This window comes from Panulirus ornatus, chromosome 56 (genome assembly GCF_036320965.1).
Source record: "Panulirus ornatus isolate Po-2019 chromosome 56, ASM3632096v1, whole genome shotgun sequence".
In the NCBI taxonomy this organism is placed as follows: Eukaryota; Metazoa; Arthropoda; class Malacostraca; order Decapoda; family Palinuridae; genus Panulirus; species Panulirus ornatus.
In genome coordinates, this window is record NC_092279.1 from 17,561,357 (window position 1) to 17,579,838 (window position 18,482).

At 39.2% G+C, this 18,482-nt stretch overlaps 1 protein-coding gene across 1 annotated transcript in view; it reads left to right on the forward strand.

The window, feature by feature from the left end:
• Nucleotides 1–18,482, forward strand: part of Br140 (bromodomain-containing protein 140) — a 115,389-nt gene that overhangs the window by 8,198 nt on the left and 88,709 nt on the right. Inside the window, exons 5-10 of the mRNA XM_071693993.1 lie at nt 3,564–3,718; nt 7,566–7,743; nt 10,081–10,212; nt 13,809–13,997; nt 14,426–14,552; nt 15,559–15,698. Coding sequence (XP_071550094.1) covers nt 3,564–3,718; nt 7,566–7,743; nt 10,081–10,212; nt 13,809–13,997; nt 14,426–14,552; nt 15,559–15,698 — 921 coding nt within the window. The remainder of the gene's footprint in view (nt 1–3,563; nt 3,719–7,565; nt 7,744–10,080; nt 10,213–13,808; nt 13,998–14,425; nt 14,553–15,558; nt 15,699–18,482) is intronic.

Genomic DNA, 18,482 nt, shown 5'->3' on the forward strand with positions numbered 1-18,482 from the left:
AATCCCACAGACCTTTCTCTTGGTTCCCCTGACCACTCATATGCCCCAGCTCAGCCCACTGACAGCATGCCACCCTATGCATCCACTGTTCCAATATGCTCTATCCCTTACACACTTCTCACCATCCTGCATGTTCATACCCTGGCAAGTTAAAGCATTTTTCACTCCATCCTCTCATTTCTTTATTTCCCCCTACTCCTTGTTCCCTCCACTTCAGACACATATATATCCTCTTAGTCTCTCTTCATTTATTTTATTCATATGTCCAGTCCACTTCAGCATATACCATTTAGCTCTCAGTCTTACTCAAGTTACTACCACACCTCTTTTTACACTGTCTTACCATACATGGTTTACCTTCCTTGCCCCACATATTGTCCTTCAGCATTTCATATCCAACACATCCTCTCTCCAGTTCTTTTTATATTTAGGGCCCATGACTTATACCTATGGGCATACAGCACTGTCTTGATTGCTTTACCGTCGAACAAATCCATCTTTGCCTTCACAGACATTGACCTTTTTCCATATATACTGAATTCATTGCACCCAGGACCTTTACCCTCTCGCCCATCCCATGACTCACTTCAGCATGCAGTTTTATGTTTTGCAATTTCTACCACCAGGTATCTAAAACACACCACTTCCTTCAGGTTCTCTTAATTCAGACTATCACTTAAATCAGCCTGTTCCCATTCCCCCTTGCAAAACTTCATAACCCAGCTTGTATTCTCATTAAAACTTCCAACTTTTCACACACTTCCAAAATCATTCACCAGCCTCTGCTGTTAGTTACTCAAGTCTACCACCAAGGTTGTTTCATCCATAAAAATTAATGTGGTAATACCCCCCACACAACCAACACCAGCTGCATAATGCAGACCTGCACTTTTCTACCAGGAACAGACCCCTTGCGTATACCTCCCTCACCACCTCATCCATACACAGATTAGACAGCCATGGTAACATCACACACCCTTGATGCAAACCCACCTTCACCTGGAACCACTTACAATCCTTTTGTGCTAACTGCATATAGGCCTTACTTTCTTGAAAGAAGTCTCTCACTGCTTTCAGTAACTTTTTCTCCAAACCATATATTCAAAGTGCCTTTGACTCAGCAATTCATAAAAATGGTTAGATGTGAAATCTACTGAAATTTTTTAGATAATTTTTTTTCATAATTCAAAAGTCATTCTTGTTATATTTACCTTTGTTCACACCTGTTATATGAAATTCTCAGATGAGTCATTGTTTTTTTATATCTTTTCTGATTGTGACCAGGGAGGTATGTTACCAGAACTACCTGCTTGGGTATTGGGAATTGACGGCTGCATAGTGAACTAGCACTTCAGTGGTCCTCAAGTTGCACGCCTTTGACTCAGATAGCTGTCTTTTCTTTCTGCCTCACGCACACAAGGACTGCTGGCATTCTATCCACAAATGTACAATCTTTCCTCATGATGCATAACACTTGACAACACTTAACTCACACAGGTCATTCTTCATAACTCTAGATTATCCTTGGGTGAGCACTGTGCACTAGCCTTGCCTTCTGGAAAAATGATAGGAGCAGTAGATAGAAGTTGTAGATATGAAATTAGACAGGAACATTAGGTTGAAACATTCTGTAGAAGTAGTGGGTAGGAGTGCTAGGTAAAAGTTGTAGATTGGAAAATTAGGCAGGAATAGGGAAAAGTAGGAGGATGGAGCTTTTGAAAACATTGTGCTGGAGTTGCCTTCTGCTTTGGCATGTTAATAGTGAGGCATTAAAGGCTAATAAGTGGCACTGGAGTTATTTTTTTATTTTATTATACTTGGTCACTGTCTCCCGCGTTTGCGAGGTAGCGCAAGGAAACAGACGAAAGAAATGGCCCAACCCCCCCCCATACACATGTATATACATACGACCACACACGCAAATATACATACCTACACAGCTTTCCATGGTTTACCCCAGACGCTTCACATGCCTTGATTCAATCCACTGACAGCACGTCAACCCCGGTATACCACATCGCTCCAATTCACTCTATTCCTTGCCCTCCTTTCACCCTCCTGCATGTTCAGGCCCCGATCACACAAAATCTTTTTCACTCCATCTTTCCACCTCCAATTTGGTCTCCCTCTTCTCCTCGTTCCCTCCACCTCCGACACATATCCTCTTGGTCAATCTTTCCTCACTCATTCTCTCCATGTGCCCAAACCACTTCAAAACACCCTCTTCTGCTCTCTCAACCACGCTCTTTTTATTTCCACACATCTCTCTTACCCTTACGTTACTTACTCGATCAAACCACCTCACACCACACATTGTCCTCAAACATCTCATTTCCAGCACATCCATCCTCCTGCGCACAACTCTATCCATAGCCCACGCCTCGCAACCATACAACATTGTTGGAACCACTATTCCTTCAAACATACCCATTTTTGCTCTCCGAGATAATATTCTCGACTTCCACACATTCTTCAAGGCCCCCAGAATTTTCGCCCCCTCCCCCACCCTATGATCCACTTCCGCTTCCATGGTTCCATCCGCTGCCAGATCCACTCCCAGATATCTAAAACACTTCACTTCCTCCAGTTTTTCTCCATTCAAACTCACCTCCCAATTGACTTGACCCTCAACCGTACTGTACCTAATAACCTTGCTCTTATTCACATTTACTCTTAACTTTCTTCTTCCACACACTTTACCAAACTCAGTCACCAGCTTCTGCAGCTTCTCACATGAATCAGCCACCAGCGCTGTATCATCAGCGAACAACAACTGACTCACTTCCCAAGCTCTCTCATCCCCAACAGACTTCATACTTGCCCCTCTTTCCAAAACTCTTGCATTTACCTCCCTAACAACCCCATCCATAAACAAATTAAACAACCATGGAGACATCACACACCCCTGCCGCAAACCTACATTCACTGAGAACCAATCACTTTCCTCTCTTCCTACACGTACACATGCCTTACGTCCTCGATAAAAACTTTTCACTGCTTCTAATAACTTTCCTCCCACACCATATATTCTTAATACCTTCCACAGAGCATCTCTATCAACTCTATCATATGCCTTCTCCAGATCCATAAATGCTACATACAAATCCATTTGCTTTTCTAAGTATTTCTCACATACATTCTTCAAAGCAAACACCTGATCCACACATCCTCTACCACTTCTGAAACCACACTGCTCTTCCCCAATCTGATGCTCTGTACATGCCTTCACCCTCTCAATCAATACCCTCCCATATAATTTACCAGGAATACTCAACAAACTTATACCTCTGTAATTTGAGCACTCACTCTTATCCCCTTTGCCTTTGTACAATGGCACTATGCACGCATTCCGCCAATCCTCAGGCACCTCACCATGAGTCATACATACATTAAATAACCTGGAGTTATAGAAATTATTTTGCCGTGGTCACCCCTTTGAGGGAATGCCCGAATAGATTAATAGCTAATCTAGCAGTTGCTTCATGGTGTAGAGTTGATGATTGTGATAGTATCACTTTAAGGGAGATGTAGTACGTTAAGTTTGACAGTAGAATTCAAAACAGGCACGGACAGGTGACAAGGATCGAGGAGTGGATGTTCAGCGCTACACCATTGAAGAGAAAAAGACTAACAAGCTTCCTGAAGCATCTTATAGGATAATTGAAGATTACTACAAGAACCTTCCAGATGCTCCTCCACAGCCCTCTAACTATTACAGGTCAGTTTCCAAGGCATTTCTACAGTTCTGTACTTAACCTCCTCAGCAATTACATGAATTTCCTCTTGCTTCTGAAAAATAGATGTTTTTCAAGTAAATGGAAAAAATTTTTCTCTTGAAATGAAAGAACATTATATAACAGTAAGAGAACAACAAAGAAACAAGTGAAATAGGCATCAACTTTTTCTTAGAGAAATAGATACTTCTGGTGGTATCATATTGTTGAGATAGAGCCATGTGCAGCACAGCCTAGCTAGTGATGACATTTCTCAACTGTAACCACTTTATTTGAATAGTACTTTGGTGCACTTAATTCTTTTTCTCATCCTCAAATAGATTATTATCTTGATTGCCAGACTCCTGTCTCTATTAACCAAATACTGCTTGATTTCATCTTTAATCAGCACTCTGCTGTCACATTCTGTGCATGCCTTCTGAAGGGTAACAGAAGAACTTGTGTAGTTTTTGTATAAGGAGGGCCTAGGCATCTTGTGCCACTATTATAGATGAGCTGAGATTTGATTGTTAGCATGAAAGCTTTTGTAGCTCTACTTGAGATCCCCTTACCAGGCATTGTAGAGTTATGTGAGGTCTCGTTAGAGAATTAATAAAGAACGAGTAACAGCTAAAAAAAAACAAGAGAGGGGAGGATTTCCAGCCACCCGCTCCCTCCCCTTTTAGTGGCCTTCTACGACACGCAGGGAATACGTGGGAAGTATTCTTTCTCCCCTATCCCCAGGGATAATGCCATTTCCCGCATTAGCGAGATAGCGTTAAGAGCAGAGGACTAGGCCTTTGAGGGAATATCCTCACCTGGCCCCCTTCTCTGTTCCTTCTTTTGGAAAATAAAAAGAAAAGGAGAGGGGAGGATTTCCAGCCCCCCGCTCCCTTCCCTTTTAGTTGCCTTCTACGACACACAGGGTATACGTGGGAAGTATTCTTTCTCCCCTTTCTCCCCTATCCCCAGGGTGTGTGATGTCTCCATGGTTGTTTAATTTGTTTATGGATGGGGTTGTTAGGGAGGTGAATGCAAGAGTTTTGAAAAGAGGGGCAAGTATGCAGTCTGTTGTGGATGAGAGAGCTTGGGAAGTGAGTCAATTGTTGTTTGCTGATGATACAGCGCTGGTGGGTGATTCAGGTGAGAAACTGCAGAAGCTGGTGACTGAGTTTGGCAAAGTGTGTGAAAGAAAGCTGAGAGTAAATGTGAATAAGAGCAAGGTTATTAGGTACAGTAGGGTTGAGGGTCAAGTCAATTGGGAGGTAAGTTTGAGTGGAGAAAAACTGGAGGAAGTGAAGTGTTTTAGATATCTGGGAGTGGATTTGGCAGCAGATGGAACCATGGAAGTGGACGTGAATCATAGGGTGGGGGAGGGGGCGAAAATTTTGGGAGCCTTGAAGAATGTTTGGAAGTCGAGAACATTATCTCGGAAAGCAAAAATGGGTATGTTTGAAGGAATAGTGGTTCCAATAATGTTGTATGGTTGCAAGGCATGGGCTATGAATGGAATTGTGCGGAGGAGGGTGGATGTGCTGGAAATGAGATGTTTGAGGACAATATGTGGTGTGAGGTGGTTTGATCGAGTAAGTGATAATAGGGTAACAGAGATGTGTGGTAATAAAAAGAGTGTGGTTAAGAGAGCAGAAGAGGGTGTTTTGAAATGGTTTGGTCTCATGGAGAGAATGAGTGAGGAAAGATTGACCAAGAGGATATATGTGTCAGAGGTGGAGGGAACGAGGAGAAGTGGGAGACCAAATTGGAGGTGGAAAGATGGAGTGAAAAAGATTTTGAGTGATCGGGGCCTGAACATGCAGGAGGGTGAAAGGCGTGCGAGGAATAGAGTGAATTGGAACATTGTGGTATACCGGGATTGACGTGCCAGGGCATGTGAAGCATCTTTGGTAAACCATGGAAAGTTGTGTGGGGCCTGGATGTGGAAAGGGAGCTGTGGTTTTGGTGCATTATTACATGACAGCTAGAGACTGAGTGTGAACGAATGTAGCCGTTGTTGTCTTCCTAGCGCTACCTCACACACATGAGAGGGGAGGGGGTTGTTATTTCATGTGTGGCGGGTGGCAGTGGGAATGAATAAAGGCAGACAGTATGAATTATGTACATGTGTATATATGTATATGTCTGTGTGTGTATATATATGTATACATTGAGATGTATAGATATGTATATTTGTGTGTGTGGACGTGTATGTATATACATGTGTATGTGGGTGGGTTGGGCCTTTCCTTCGTCTGTTTCCTTGCGCTACCTCGCTAACGTGGGAGACAGCGACAAAGCAAAATAAATAACAACTGACTCACTTCCCAAGCTCTCTCATCCACAACAGACCACATACTTGCCCCTCTTTCCAAAACTCTTGCATTCACCTCCCTAACCTCATCCACAAACAAGTTAAACAACCATGGAGACATCACACACCCCTGCCACAAACCTACATTCACTGAGAACCAATCACTTTCCTTTCTTCTTACACGTACACATGCCTTACATCCTCAATAAAAACTTTTCACTGCTTCTAACAACTTACCTCCCACACCATATATTCTTAATACCTTCCACAGAGAATAAAAAGATGTTTTGGAAGGAGGTAAATAAAGTGCGTAAGACAAGGGAACAAATGGGAACTTCAGTGAAGGGGGCAAGTGGGAAGGTGATAACAAGTAGTGGTGATGTGAGAAGGAGATGGAGTGAGTATTTTGAAGGTTTGTTGAATGTGTTTGATGATAGAGTGGCAGATATAGGGTGTTTTGGTCGAGGTGGTGTGCAAAGTGAGAGGGTTAGGGGAAATGATTTGTAAACAGAAAAGAGGTAGTAAAAGCTTTGCGGAAGATGAAAGCCAGCAAGGCAGCAGGTTTGGATGGTATTGCAGTGGAATTTATTAAAAAAGGGGGTGACTGTATTGTTGACTGGTTGGTAAGGTTATTTAATGTATGTATGACTCATGGTGAGGTGCCTGAGAATTGGCGGAATGCTTGCATAGTGCCATTGTACAGAGGCATCTTGATCAACTCTATCATATGCCTTCTCCAGATCCATAAATGCTACATACAAATCCATATGCTTTTCTAAGTATTTCTCACATATATTCTTCAAAGCAAACACCTGATCCACACAACCTCTACCGCTTCTGAAACCACGCTGCTCTTCCCCAATCTGATGTTCTGTACATGCCTTCACCCTCTCAATCAATAATTTTTCTAACATGACTACTTTCTATTTCACCGTTCCCATTATCATCCTTACCTAACTTTTCTCCAAGTTACCTAAAATTGCCAATAATGGGTGCCCTGAAAGCACCTGTAAATTGGGAAAAATTATGAGCACTGTGTATGCAAGAAGTTTGTTATAGTCTGTGTAAGTTAATTTTTTTGCTCTTGAAGTTATTTCATGATATTGTTTTCATTAAGTTTCATTTATGCTATTTTTTGAAAACAGGCAGTTTTTAGTGTGCTGCTGTTTTGGCCTAGTTCAAGAAAATAGATATGTGGAGAAAAAGATTTGCTGTGACATGATTAAGATGTGCAATATAGAAACACAAGTACCTTAGATTTTTATATTCTTTGTTATGAAAAGAAGATATTCTTTTAGAATGCAAAATGTAAAGGTAAAATTTTGCTTTGCCTATATGTCTTAAGAGAAAAAGCATCATAAGACAGTACATCGTATCCTAATTATAAAGTGTTTTATGTCTTAAAAGTTGAAATCAATGTAACTTCTTGAGGTCTTGTTCCAAGAGCTTCATTTTTTCCTTCTCAGCTCTATTGCACTGCATACTTTTATTTGCGTATATGTGAAGGAAAATTGATTAAAGATGGTTGTTATAATTACTTGCAGATTTATTGAGAAGAGTCTGGAAGAATTAGATGAGGAAGTGGAATATGACATGGATGAAGAGGATCGTGCTTGGTTGCAGTTGATGAATGAGAAGAGGGCTGTAGATGAGCTTCCGCCTGTCGAGATGGAGACTTTTGAACTGCTCATGGACAGGCTAGAAAAGGAATCGTTCTTCCAGGTATTGCTCACATCTGATGTTGACAGTCAGGAAGGCTGTTCCTCTATGGTGTAGAATTCTGAAGTGTTCTTTTACCAGTCATGAATTATTCTTTGATGGCCATTGGTTGCAATGTTAATGATTTGGAAGTGAATTGTTTATTTTAGAGAGAATGAGTGAGGAGAGGTTGATGTATAGAGTACATTTATCAGAAGTGGAGAGGACAAAAAAAAAAAGGGGAAAACCAAATTGGAGATGGAGGGATGGAATTATTTAGATTTAAAATACTCTGGGCCTGGACATGTTGGAGGATGAGAGGCATGCACAAGATAGAATGAATTGGAACAATGTGGACTGAACCAGGGCATATGAAGCATTTGTAGGAAAATATGTAAAGGTCTGTGTGGCCTGGTTGTGGATAGGGGTTTGTGGTTTTGGTGCATTACATGTGACAGTTAGAGAATGGATGTGCATGAATGAAGCATTTTCTTCATTTCTTCCTTGTGCTACCATGCTGCTGTGAGAAATGACAAACATGTATGAAAGAAAGAAAGGAATTAGCATAATTGAAACTTGTTAATTTTATGTGAGATAAGGTTAGTAGGTAATGGAACATATAGAGGGTTCTGGAGTGAAGGCGAGATCAAGACAAAGACCAGGTTTAGGAGCTATGTCAAAAGAAATTTGGTGTGTCCCAGTCACTTGGTGTTGGTCAAGGGGACCCCAGGAACCATCCAGTCATTTTCAGTCCATGTTACCATTCCAATTTGGTATTATAGAATCCATTTGCAAGGTTATTAGGTACAGTAGGGGTGAGGGTCAAGTCAATTGGGAGGTGAGTTTGAATGGAGAAAAACTGGAGGAAGTGAAGTGTTTTAGATATCTGGGAGTGGATCTGTCAGCGGATGGAACCATGGAAGCGGAAGTGGATCATAGGGTGGGGGAGGGGGCGAAAATTTTGGGAGCCTTGAAAAATGTGTGGAAGTCGAGAACATTATCTCGGAAAGCAAAAATGGGTATGTTTGAGGGAATAGTGGTTCCAACAATGTTGTATGGTTGCGAGGCGTGGGCTATGGATAGAGATGTGCGCAGGAGGATGGATGTGCTGGAAATGAGATGTTTGAGGACAATGTGTGGTGTGAGGTGGTTTGATCGAGTAAGTAACGTAAGGGTAAGAGAGATGTGTGGAAATAAAAAGAGCGTGGTTGAGAGAGCAGAAGAGGGTGTTTTGAAATGGTTTGGGCACATGGAGAGAATGAGTGAGGAGAGATTGACCAAGAGGATATATGTGTCGGAGGTGGAGGGAACGAGGAGAAGAGGGAGACCAAATTGGAGGTGGAAAGATGGAGTGAAAAAGATTTTGTGTGATCGGGGCCTGAACATGCAGGAGGGTGAAAGGAGGGCAAGAAATAGAGTGAATTGGAGTCATGTGGTATACCGGGGTTGATGTGCTGTCAGTGGATTGAAGCAAGGCATGTGAAGCGTCTGGGGTAAACCATGGAAAGCTGTGTAGGTATGTATATTTGCGTGTGTGGACGTGTGTATGTACATGTGTATGGGGGGGGGGGGGTTGGGCCATTTCTTTCGTCTGTTTCCTTGCGCTACCTCGCAAACGCGGGAGACAGCGACAAAGTATAAAAAAAAAAAAAAAAAAAGAATCCATTTGTATGCTTCCTCATTTAATGGAATGTTTTTTCCTGATAGCTTTGTAGTGCAAAGCTCACTCTTGTTCTTTGCTGTTTGTTTTTAGTCCATGATTTGGGGATCACAACTATAAATCTTAAAATATTACACCTTCACAGTGAAGATGCATCAGAGGCAGAACTTTGCATTATAAAGGAGTAAATGTGTTCCCTAGTTGTTAGAGGGTGTTAAAGCATTGTTAGCCAGTGTTACATTGTATGGGATCCACCTATAAGTTAGGAGACGTGCAGTCAGTGTACTGAACCAAGACATTTGAAGTGGTCAGGGTAAACCATAGAATGGTCTGTGAAGCTTATCTGAGGATGGTAGACTAAAGTTGGGGATGTGTGTAAATGCTGTTTTTTGTTTTTTCTCTGATGTTACTTTGTTATGGTGGGAGAAGGAACAGGACAAAAAGTTTTAGGATCAGAAGAGTCTGTATCTGGTCCTTATTTAGATAGCAAGCAGGCATATTTTTGTATTTTTGTTGGTATTGAATATTGGACTTGTGATTATTGTTTTTGTGGTGTAAGTTATCTTACGTGATGGTTTTGGTTTCCATCAAAGTATGAGAATACAAAATTTGGCATGTTTGAGAATATTATATAGAAACTTGACCTGTCATGGATAGCTAGATTTTAAGCTTGTGTAATATTATTGATTGTTTGTTTGCAGGCGCAGTGTTCTGGTAGAGATTCTGGAGTGCCTATTGATGAAGATGCTGTTTGCTGCATTTGTATGGATGGAGAATGCCAGAATAGCAATGTAATACTCTTTTGTGATATGTGCAACTTGGCAGTTCATCAGGTTAGTTAAGTGTTTTTTAAGTTGAAATCAGAGGCAACAGGACACTGTGGTAGAATGGTAGTTTTGGAGACATGACACTTTTTTATTGACAAAATTATAATTTGAAAAATTAAAGCTTGGCAGTAGTCAGACCATTAGAAAACTGGGCAAAGCTAGTTATAAAAGATCTAGATGTAAATGTACTTTTCATTAAGTTATAGCATTTGTGTACCTTACCTCTGTTAACATGTCAACTTACCATTGTGAAATGTTTCAAGTGCTGACTGAAGTGGCACAGGATGGGCTGGAGGTATATCTTGAATTCCCAAGATTTCATATACTATCTGAACTTTGGTGTAATCTTTTCTGTCTAAGGTAGAATTACCAAAACCATATGTTTTAAGGGAAAGCATGATTTGTAAGGGGTATAAGGAGTATTGGTTGCTAAAATGACTTAAACCTGTAGTTGTCTTGGTAGGGTCTATGGAAGAGTGGAGATTTTGAGGGTGGTAGTATGCACAGAGCTTCAGAGTGTGGGGAAGAACAATTTGGTTTCGAGAGTGGTCGAAGATGTGTGGATCAGTTGTTTGCTTTGAAAAATGTGTGAGAAATACATAGAGAATCACAATGATTTGTATGTGACTATAGATTTGGAGAAAGTGTAAAATAAGGTTGATAGAGATGCTCTATAGAAGGTGCTATGAATATATGGTGTGGGAGGAAAGCTGTTTGAAGCAATGAGAAGTTTTTATGAAGAGAGTAAGGCATGCATGCAATTAGGTAGAAAGTAGGATGAATGGTTCAAGTTGAAGGTGGGTTGATGTCAGAGGTGTGTGATGTCACATTGGCTGCGTATTATGTGTATGGATAGGGTGGTGAGGGAGGTATATGCATGTGTGTATGTATCAGTCTGTATCTCTGATGCCTGGTCCCTCCGGGAACTCCCATCAAGGAGGTAGCCACGGTAAAAGAGTCCCCACTTATTCCTGTCTTTGCCATACTAAATTGATCAAAAGCGATGTGGGTACTGGGAGGAGCATTAATTATATATCTTATTACATTATTTTGTATAACCTGCATTTTACTCTTCAGTTTCCTTAAGTTCACTTTACCACTGTGAACAATAGTCAAAATAGCACTTTCAGAGTTGATGCAAAACGTTTTTTCAGTTTTCTGATTGAAATTACAGGTGTTTCTGTTCAGACAATTGAGTGTGTAGAATTTTAGTAAGTAATTAAGAAGCATGCACCAGTTAATAATTAGCCTACTCAAGGAGTAGGTTATGCTTGGCTCCCTCCCTGGAAGGTTTGTGAGACTAACCTTTGCTGTGACTAGTTGGAAACACGTATAAGCAACATTGTTTCTGTTCTCATACTAATCATGCAAACAGGATAATGTTATATACTTATGGTTTAAAATGTGATGGTGTTTGCTTTGCTGTAGTTGTTGAAGAAGACTCTCTTATAAGAAAAGTACAAAGAGAATCTTCCATTTTTACTGCAGAATGCAACCAACCATATCTAGTGCTTTCCCAAGTAAAGAAAGTTCAAGACTTGAACTTTAAGAATCAGTTCAAAACATAACAATATAGAATTCTGCTAGTGTTTTTGGTTTACTGAGTGGTAATGAAGCAGCAGATGCTGATGATAGAGCAGCTATACCCAGTAATATATATGCTAGAGTTATACCTTGCATTGGTTTTTGAACATGAATAATTATATGTAAATGGCAACTATGTGGCGCTTGGAAGTCCAAAAGAATGTCACATGGCTGAGGATAAAGGAAGATTTTAAAATATGGCATTCCTCTTTCTGTTGGGGATGAGAGAGCTTGGGAAGTGAGTCAGTTGTTGTTCGCTGATGATACAGCGCTGGTGGCTGATTCATGTGAGAAACTACAGAAGCTGGTGACTGAGTTTGGTAAAGTGTGTGAAAGAAGAAAGTTAAGAGTAAATGTGAATAAGAGCAAGGTTATTAGGTACAGTAGGGTTGAGGGTCAAGTCAATTGGGAGGTGAGTTTGAATGGAGAAAAACTGGAGGAAGTGAAGTGTTTTAGATATCTGGGAGTGGATCTGGCAGCAGATGGAACCATGGAAGCGGAAGTGGATCATAGGGTGGGGGAGGGGGCAAAAATTCTGGGAGCCTTGAAGAATGTGTGGAAGTCGAGAACATTATCTCGGAAAGCAAAAATGGGTATGTTTGAAGGAATAGTGGTTCCAACAATGTTGTATGGTTGCGAGGCGTGGACTATGGATAGAGTTGTGCGCAGGAGGATGGATGTGCTGGAAATGAGATGTTTGAGGACAGTGTGTGGTGTGAGGTGGTTTGATCGAGTAAGTAACGTAAGGGTAAGAGAGATGTGTGGAAATAAAAAGAGCGTGGTTGAGAGAGCAGAAGAGGGTGTTTTGAAATGGTTTGGTCACATGGAGAGAATGAGTGAGGAAAGATTGACCAAGAGGATATATGTGTCGGAGGTGGAGGGAACGAGGAGAAGAGGGAGACCAAATTGGAGGTGGAAAGATGGAGTGAAAAAGATTTTGTGTGATCGGGGCCTGAACATGCAGGAGGGTGAAAGGAGGGCAAGGAATAGAGTGAATTGGAGCGATGTGGTATACCGGGGTTGACGTGCTGTCAGTGGATTGAATCAAGGCATGTGAAGCGTCTGGGGTAAACCATGGAAAGCTGTGTAGGTATGTATATTTGCGTGTGTGGACGTATGTATATACATGTGTATGGGGGTGGGTTGGGCCATTTCTTTCGTCTTTTTCCTTGCGCTACCTCGCAAACGCGGGAGACAACGACAAAGCAAAAAAAAAAAAAAAAAATTCCTCTTTCAGCAGAAATTGTCTCTTTAAGACAGTTCTCTGTCAACTTGAGATTGGCCATACAATATTGACTCATCTTCACTTAATAGAAAGATCTGTCTCAGTATTTGACACTGCATGTTTTAATGTTACTTTGAAACATACTGATGGAATGCCAGATGTGAGTAGTCTCAGAGTCATATGTGAATTATGATTTACTCCGTAATGTAAATAAACTGATGAATTGTTTAAAGGAAGCCTAAATATATGAGGTTTTAAATATCTTGGAAACAAAGCCAAGATATATAATTCTGTCAGTAGTTTTAAGTTTTAGATATCTTTTTCTTGCTAAGAAGTGCTGAATAATCATTAGGTTCTTGCTCTTTACAGATTGAAAAAAAAATCAAATCAGATTGGTATATTGTTGTCTTGAAATATATATGATGTGCAATTTTGATCACAGGCAGTTCATAGCAGAATAAAGTTTGGTGTTTTTATGGTGATGGGTACAGCATAAGAATAATTTTCTTTCTGTTTTTTGGATGAATTTACAATAGTTGGTACCTTGGGCATAGAAGGTTAGGACATCAAATACGGTTCATAGGATTTACTTGTGCGTTCTGGCTCCTCATCAATCCCTAGATATTAAATGTTAATGCTATACTGGAAGCAGCAGTGTTTAGATGAAAATAAAACTGTATTCTTCATTAGTTTCTTTATGAATTTTTGCTGTTGATGAGACTTTTTGTTATGAATTAGTCATGGTTTCATGAAATCCATGTTACAAGAATTTTAATTTTGAATGTATATTCAGGAGTGCTACGGAGTCCCTTACATTCCTGAAGGTCAGTGGTTGTGTCGTCGTTGTCTTCAGTCTCCATCACGAGCAGTTGACTGTGCCCTCTGTCCTAATAAAGGGGGAGCTTTCAAGCAAACAGATGATAACCGCTGGGCTCATGTTGTATGTGCCATGTGGATTCCAGAAGTGTGCTTTGCTAATACTGTAAGTAATTGATTGTGCCTTTCCTTATTATTTTCTATTTAGAGATTACACCTTAGTGAACATTCTTGGAGTTATGAAAATTTCATTATGATTTGAAAATGCTCTTGAAGAATAGGTTGTATTCTCATTAATAGAAAATGGGAAAACAACTTAGATGGTAGAATAGTATGTGGTTTATTACACATATTGGAACAGATGCTTTGATATAAAAATGCTCATTTAGTGAAAATAACGTACTTTTTTTACGTTAGTTTGAGTAAGATTTTTTTTATGTTACCATGCTGAAGTAGGAAACAAGTTGATACAGTTAAATAAGATTGTTCTCACTCATAAGAAATTTATATGTAGGATTGAAAATATATTTTAGATTTTAGAAATCTGAACTTGTGTTGCAAATGATTTTCATATTTATTGAATGACTTTTGTAGGTCTTCCTGGAGCCTATTGACAGCATAAGTAATATTCCTCCTGCACGTTGGAAACTCACATGTTATATCTGCAAGCAGAGAGGTGTTGGTGCCTGTATCCAGTGCAACAAGGTTAACTGCTACACTGGTAGGTATTTGATGTGTACTCTGACTGTTGTTTGGAAAGCAGGAATAATCCATAGACCACCCATTTTATGCTTCTGTCGTGGATACTGCTGCTAGATCAGAAAATGAAACATTCTGACTCATTCTGGCATACTCAGGAATAGTGACTTGCATATTTAGGTCACAGGCCCAGGACATGCAACATCATATCTGTGACATCATAGCTTTTGTCACTGAGAAAAGGTGGGAAACAAAATTTAACTTGGGTTTAGAGCACAAATATTTTATTACACAGTTGTACATGTATATACCAAATATGTAGTCACACTGTTTGAATTTGATTGATGAGAAAAATTGATAAGTAGATGAATAGATTAAGTATAAATCAGATGCCATATTGTGTTAAACAGCCCATGAGACTACTTGTCCAATCTTTGGAGATTGTGGACTCATTAACCAGCTGTCAAAAGCTTTGCAAATAATTTTGAGTTGAGATTTTTTTTTATTGATGCTAATTTTGTTTGATTATCATATAGTTTTTTAAAAACAAAATTTGTTACCCTCATTATGATAGTTTATGGTATTGCTTTATTTTCCAAATCTTATACGTCTCAGTGTGTATAATTTTCAAATAAACTTTGGAAAGAGTCTGATTCATTGAATGTTGAGATGGCTTGAAATACATTTAAGAATATAGTGCCAGGTGCACTGAGGTGTGAACCTAGTCTACCACAGATATAGTGTGATGAAGTATCAGATGTATGACTTTTTTGAAAGTTCATGATTTGTAAAGGGCAATAATGATTTATAAACAAAACAAGGAAAAACAAATTTCGATGTACTGAAGTAGCCAAAAATGTCAATCGAGGAATAATTATGGCTACTTTCAGGTTTCTATGAAAGACCTTTGTATATTTAACAGGTGGGTTCCTATCTTAAGCTGTTTGTAAGCTCGAAAGAAAGTTGTGTTACCATCATGAGTAAGATTGGTTTCAAGGTATTGAAAATCTGTTCTTTTTTTTCTACAGCTTTTCATGTCACATGTGCTCAACAAGCTGGACTACATATGAAGATAGATGCTGTGAGAGAGACTAGTGTCAGTGGGACATCAGTAACTGTGAGGAAGGCTGCATATTGTGATATGCATACTCCAGCTGACTCTGATGCGGTACGTTATGTTAAATGTGATGGGGATTTACCAAATACTGTCGTATCTTAAGCTCAAAATATTTATGTATAAGTGCATATGTGTTGAAAGGTTTAGAAATATAATGATTTTGTTGTCTAAGTACCCAGACAGCCAGAGCTTAGACCACTTATCCTTGTAAAACTGTTGAAGAAACATTTTGAGCTTATGAATAAATTTACCACCTCCAGAATTATTACAGTTTGTTATGAATAAGTTTGCCACCTCCAGAATTATTACAGTTTGTTTCGTAATCTTATAACCATTTTGTTTTATCTTAACAGCACTGTAGATAACTTTTTTATTTTAACCATACAGTATCTTGAAGACAGTGGAGTGTTGTGATTATATGAGTCCTTCACTGTTTTGTTTTGCCTGTGCCAAAGCTGCTGCTGTTATTTATGCATCTTAATTTGCTGATTTTAGAGCGTTATACAAAAGGAATGTTTTTATAATTGTCTGAAATGCAGCTAGTAATGCTTTAAATGGGTGGAAGAAATATAGTTAGTACATCTTGTGTCGGCAGAAGTTTGCAGTAATTGTAAAGTTTATCAAGTTGTGAAATTAATTTTTTCCAGCCAGTAGAATAACCTCATTCACTGATGGAAGCAACATAGTTAAAGTACATGGATGTTTGTTTGTACAGATATCATTTTGTACTACAGTAGTTTCCCCACTAAATGGTACCCCTTTGGACTTGATGGTAACAGTTAAAGAATTTTTCTGAATGTGAGAGAATAAAAACTATTGGAAAATGCAGAAAAACAGTATTTCTTCTGTATTTAAAACAGGACAACAAAATTATTTTTTGCCATACACAAAAATGTATGGTAGCTCCTTGATAAACATATTACAGTATATGTGTTTCTGAAAAGTGTTACTGTAAGTGAAGCTACTTTAACCGAAACGAACTTTACCGTAGACTTATTCCTGAGAAAATTTTTGAACATATGTTCTCACACCTGCTGTTGTCCATGTGGCGTAAATACATTGGAAAGTGTCGTCTTGAATGAATAGATTACCTCAGCTTGTTGCTAGAACTTCATGTACTATTGCATTAACATACCCAGTTTTAAGTCAGAACTCCAGGTGAGATGGAGAGTGTGGGAGTACAACCATGCCATTGATATGTATTTTTGTAAAACCTGGATGCTTGGACAAGCGAATGTTATGTGAACACCACAATGTTTGCTTATATAGGTAATTCGAAAAAGTTTAGCATTTATTGTATGATTACCACAGGAAGTACTTTTTTTATTATTTTCTTAATTCTGTTTTTGTGATGGAAAAACATGGTGTACATCGATATTAATTAAAGTATATTAAAGAATAATGTTATGAAAACCATATGAATGCTTTAGACTTGCCCATGGAAGAGAGAAGAGTAAGGGATGACTTCATCATTACCTGTACTTTTTTATGACAGATTGATGTAGACAGAGCAATTCTTCAAGAGATGTAAGGATAGAACAACCAGAAGACGTAGTGTGAAATTAAGCAAAAATCTTTTTAAAAGATTAAAGAAATACTTTTATAGTATGAGGAGTGGATAGCTGCAATACAGTGACTGAGAACATGGCTTATGCAGACAGCATACATAGATTTAAGATGTATGATAGTAGAGAATGTTCAAGAGATGGGGCCCCATGAATGTAAAACTCCCTTGCTGTACAGTACAAATACTGTAGGTAAAAAAACATGTGCGCAAGATCCAGAGGAGGGCAACAGAGACGGTACAGAATTTAAGATAGCTGGGTTACAGGGAAAGGCATGAGGCTTTGAAATTGTCCACTTTGGAAGATAGAAAAGTGAGGAGTTATCTGATCATAACCTTTAAGTCCTTAAAACAGATTGATGGTGTAGACAATGAACAGTCTTCAAGAGATGTAGGGATAGGGCAACCAGAGGACATGAAATGAAGCAAGAAACTAGTTGAAAAAGATGTAAAGAAGTGGAGTAGTGGAGGAATGGAATAAGATGACTGAAGACGTGATTATAGCAGACAGCATACTTAAATTTAAGAAACTGTATGATGGTAGAGAAGTTCAGTAGATGGGGCATTGCAAGTTTAAAACTACATCCTTTTATAGAACAGCTAGGTAATTACACATGCTTGTGTTGATACAGAATAAAGTGAGCAGACTTACAGGGAAAGGCTAGAGGCTTTACGATTGCCCACCATGAAAATGAGAAGAGTGAGAGGTGACATTATCACAGCCTTTAAGAACGATGGCATGGACAGTGAACACTTCTTGAGGGATATAGGGATAGAGCAACCTGAGGATGTGATATGAAGTAAAACAAAAACATATTGAAAAATATATAAAGAGGCTCTTTTATAGTATAAGAATGGTGAATGAATGGTATAGAATGACTGAGGACAGGGTTAATATAGACAGCAAAAAAAATTTAAGGAGTTTTATGATGGTCGAAAATGTTTATTAGATAGAGTCCAGTGAATGTAATACTCCTTTCCTTTACATTACAGATAGGTGATAATGTATATAAAGAATATAGTGCAATGAATGCCATGTAACTGTTTTCTAAATTGCAATATACTTCTATTGCATGAGTCAGACTGCAACCACTTGTGGGGAAATTGAGGGTGTTAACCACTAGGTTATGAATGGAGTCTCCATTGGATGTATCCCATCAGGCTCACAGGAACTGGTAGTTAGCATTTTACGGAAATTGTTTTCACTCACATGTCACTGACACCCGTTCCCTTCAGGAATGCCCTCAAGTGGGTATCCATGGTAAAAGATT